This window comes from Nothoprocta perdicaria, unplaced genomic scaffold, assembly GCF_003342845.1.
Source record: "Nothoprocta perdicaria isolate Ctin4 unplaced genomic scaffold, notPer1 scaffold_398, whole genome shotgun sequence".
Lineage (NCBI taxonomy): Eukaryota > Metazoa > Chordata > Aves > Tinamiformes > Tinamidae > Nothoprocta > Nothoprocta perdicaria.
The window spans coordinates 352,831-356,421 of record NW_020455641.1 but is presented as its reverse complement, the minus strand read 5'-3'; the positions used below and the strand labels follow the sequence as shown (position 1 = coordinate 356,421).

Sequence of the window (3,591 nt, the reverse complement as noted above, 5' to 3'; positions counted from 1 at the left end):
GCTGGAGCGCCTGGGCGCCGCGGGCGCCCGCAAGAAGCCGCTGCACAGCTGCCACATCCCGGGCTGCGGCAAGGTCTACGGCAAGGCGTCGCACCTCAAGGCGCACCTGCGCTGGCACACGGGCGAGCGCCCCTTCGTCTGCAACTGGCTCTTCTGCGGCAAGCGCTTCCCGCGCGCCGACGAGCTCGAGCGCCACGTGCGCAGCCACACGCGCGAGAAGAAGTTCACCTGCCTGCTGTGCGACAAGCGCTTCACCCGCTCCGACCACCTCTCCAAGCACCAGAAAACCCACGGGGAGGCCAAGGCGCCCGGCACCGACACCCCCCCGGCCCCCGAGGCGCCGGCCACCGCCGCCAAGGAGCCGCCCAGCCCCGAGCCCGGCAGCCTGCTGGAGATCTGAGCTCTTCCTCGCCCTCCTCTTCCTCCGCGCCGGGGATATTTATTGGGCCGCCCGGCTCCCTTGTAATTTATGCCTTTAAGTTATGCCACGGAGGCGGCGGGAGCGCCCGGGTGCCTGTGGCCGCGGGCGGGTGTTGGTTGGTTTTGGGGGGTCCCCCCCTTTTCGCCTCGCGCACAGCTCAGGGATGGGGATGGGGCCCCCCGGATGGTTCCCCCTCCACCTCGTTACCCCCCCCTTCTCTCATGGGTCATTAGGCACTAATGTCCCCCCCACAACCGCCCCCGTTTGAGCTGGCTGCCCCCCCCCAATCACTTTCAATAAAGGGAATTATGAGGAATTAAAGGCAAGTGACGCCGGCCTCTTCCATGTGTCCCTGTGTCCCCAAGCCCCATTCCTGTGTCCTTGTATCCCCATCCACGTGTCCCCAGAGCCCTCATCTTGGTGTCACTCACTCCCTATCGCTCCCATGCCCGCGTCCCCACATCCCCCGTGTCCCCATTGCGTCCCCTACCCCCCATGGTGCGCATGTCCCCCATCTCCATGTCCCCCTGCCACTGGGTCCCCATGCGCCCTGCGTCCCCAGGACGAGGCTACCACTGGCACCTCCCGCTCCTGCCTCGGTTTCCCCAGCGCTGCCGCTTGGGGCTTTTCTGGCTTTTTCTGCAAAATGCAAGAAAAGGAAGGGAAAAAAAAAAAACAAACCCAGGAAGGGAAAAAAAAACGCGATGTGGAGGCGGGGGGGGCCGGCGCCAGCAGCGGGAAGCGGGTCCCCGCGCGCCAGCGTGGCCGGGCCACGTGTGCAGCCGCGGCCACCGCCGCCGCTGAGTCACCGCCGCCGCGGTGGCCTCGCGCCGCCGGCCCCCCTCCGTCCCCCCGCGACGTCCCCAAGGCCGGGGACCTCGCATGGCCGGCGGCGGGGTGGATGCAGCCCCCATGTGGAAAGGGGAAACTGAGGCACAAGGAGCAGCCGGAGCTGGGGGACACCCACCCCCTCCCCATCGGGACATGCCGCCTCGATCCAGGGGGTTTTCCCCCAAAACGGTGGCTCCCCCCGGGAAGGCGCTGAGGCCCAGCCAGGCCTGCGGTGGCTCCGGTGGCTTCCAGCGACCGGCGCCGTCCAAATCGTTGTCTCCTATCAAAGCCCGCGCGCTCCGTAACGGCAGAGGAATGCAGGGCCTCCCGCCGCAGCCCCCTCCGCCAGAGCGTTTATTTAATATCCTGAAAAAATTAAAATAACTTCTGCGGCCGCTAAGGAAAATACAGAGATAAATATAATAAAAGCAAGCCGAAAAAAAAAAAAGGAAAAAAAAGGATGGAGGGAAGGAAAATGAGATCCCAAGAAGAGGAGCTGGGAGGGCTCCAAGGGAGAGCGGGGGAAGGAGCGGGGGGCGCACCCAGCGCCCACGGGCACCCACGGGATCCACCGCGGGTGCAATGGGGGGGTGCGTGGGACGCGGCGCGGGGGGCACCCATGGGACCCCCTGCCCAGGCTCCCACCAGTGCATGAGGTGCGGGGGGGAGAGCGCGGTGCGAGGTCCCAGGGCGCCCCCAGGACCCCACTCCGGGGACCGCGGGTCCCGCGACGGGGGGGGTGTCCCGCGCGGCCGCCACGCGCGCGATTCCCGCCACGCGCGGGCGCGCCGCAGCTCTTAAAAGGGCAACGTCCTGCGCGAGCCGATGCTCTCCGCTGTTACGGGGGCCGAGGGCGCCGCCGCCGCCGCGGCCCCTTTAAATCCCCCCACAGGGCCAGCCCCCCCCGCCGGGGGTGGTGCGCGCGCAGGCGCGGATCGTCCCTCGCGAGGATTGTCCCGCGCGGGCTCCCGTCGGCGCCCGCGAGCGGGGCGGGAAGCGCGAAGGGGGTGAGGGGGCCGCCGGGGGCGGGGGCGGATTTTGGGGGCAATTCCGCGGGTTTTGGGGGCGGGGGCAGCCCCGAGGGCTGTGGGGGTGGCAGGGGAGCCGGTTTGGGGGGGGCGGGGGGTTTTGGGGCGAGCCTTTGGGCCCCCCCCAGCGCCGCCGCTCCCGCAGCCCCACGATGTGCTCGCTGGGCCTGTTCCCGCCGCCGCCGCCCCCCGGCCACGTCGCCCTGTACGAGAGCAACAACGCGCTGGTGTGCGGGCGGCCCGCGCCGCTGCCGGGACACGTGAGAGCGCGGCGCCGTCCCCGCACCCCGCGGCACCCCGCGGCACCCCGCGACACCCCGTGACACCTGCACCCTGCAACACCCCGCAACACCTGCACCCCCTTCCTGACAGCACCCGGCACCCCGTGTCACCCCGCGACACCTGGCACCCAACGACACCCGGCAACACCCGCACCCCACGACACCCGCACCCCGCGACACCCGCACCCCCTTCCTGACAGCACCCGGCAGCCCACGACACCTGACAGCACCCAGCACCCCGTGACACCCCGCGACACCCACACCCCACGACACCCACACCCCGCAACACCCGCACCCCCTTCCTGACAGCACCCGGCACCCCATGACACCCCGCGACACCTTGCACCGCGCAACACCCGGCAACACCCGCACCCTGCGACACCCCGCAACACCCGCACCCCACGACACCCACACCCCGTGACACCCCGCAACACCCGCACCCCCTTCCTGACAGCACCCGGCACCCCGCGACACCTGCACCCCGCGACACCCCGCAACACCCGCACCCCGCGACATCCCGCAACACCCGCACCCCATGACACCCTGCAACACCCGCACCCAATGACACCCGCACCCCGCGACACCCCGCAACACCCGCACCCAACAACACCCGCACCCCGTGACACCCCGCAACACCCGCACCCCCTTCCTGACAGCACCCGGCACCCCGTGACACCCGACACCCTGCAACACCCGGCACCCCCTGACAGCACCCGGCACCCCGCAACACCCGGCAGCACCCAGCACTCCCGCAACACCTGGCACCCCCTTCCTGCAGCCCCTTGACAACACCCTGACACCCTGCAACACCCGGCACCCCTGCAACACCTGCACCCCCTCCTGCCGCCCCCTGACAACACCCTGACACCTCTGGCAACACCCAGCACCCCCTTCCTGCCGCCTGACACCGCCTTCCCGCCCTGTGACACCCCGTTCCTGCAGCCCCTGGCACCCCCCACCCGCCACACTCCCTTTCTGCAGCCTCCAACACCCCCTTCCTGCCCCCCAACAACACCCTGATACCCCCGGC

At 69.7% G+C, this 3,591-nt stretch overlaps 2 protein-coding genes across 2 annotated transcripts in view; both read left to right on the top strand.

Annotated features, from left to right (window-relative positions):
• The window catches only part of LOC112952280 (zinc finger protein 239-like), a 108,944-nt gene that overhangs the window by 560 nt on the left and 104,793 nt on the right, over positions 1-3,591 (top strand). Inside the window, exon 2 of the mRNA XM_026045101.1 lies at positions 8-298. Coding sequence (XP_025900886.1) covers positions 8-298 — 291 coding nt within the window. The remainder of the gene's footprint in view (positions 1-7; positions 299-3,591) is intronic.
• AAAS (aladin WD repeat nucleoporin) overlaps positions 2,431-3,591 on the top strand; it is a 6,611-nt gene continuing 5,450 nt past the window's right edge. Inside the window, exon 1 of the mRNA XM_026045064.1 lies at positions 2,431-2,540. Within this exon, the coding sequence (XP_025900849.1) occupies positions 2,433-2,540 (108 nt within the window). The 5' untranslated portion in view covers positions 2,431-2,432. The remainder of the gene's footprint in view (positions 2,541-3,591) is intronic.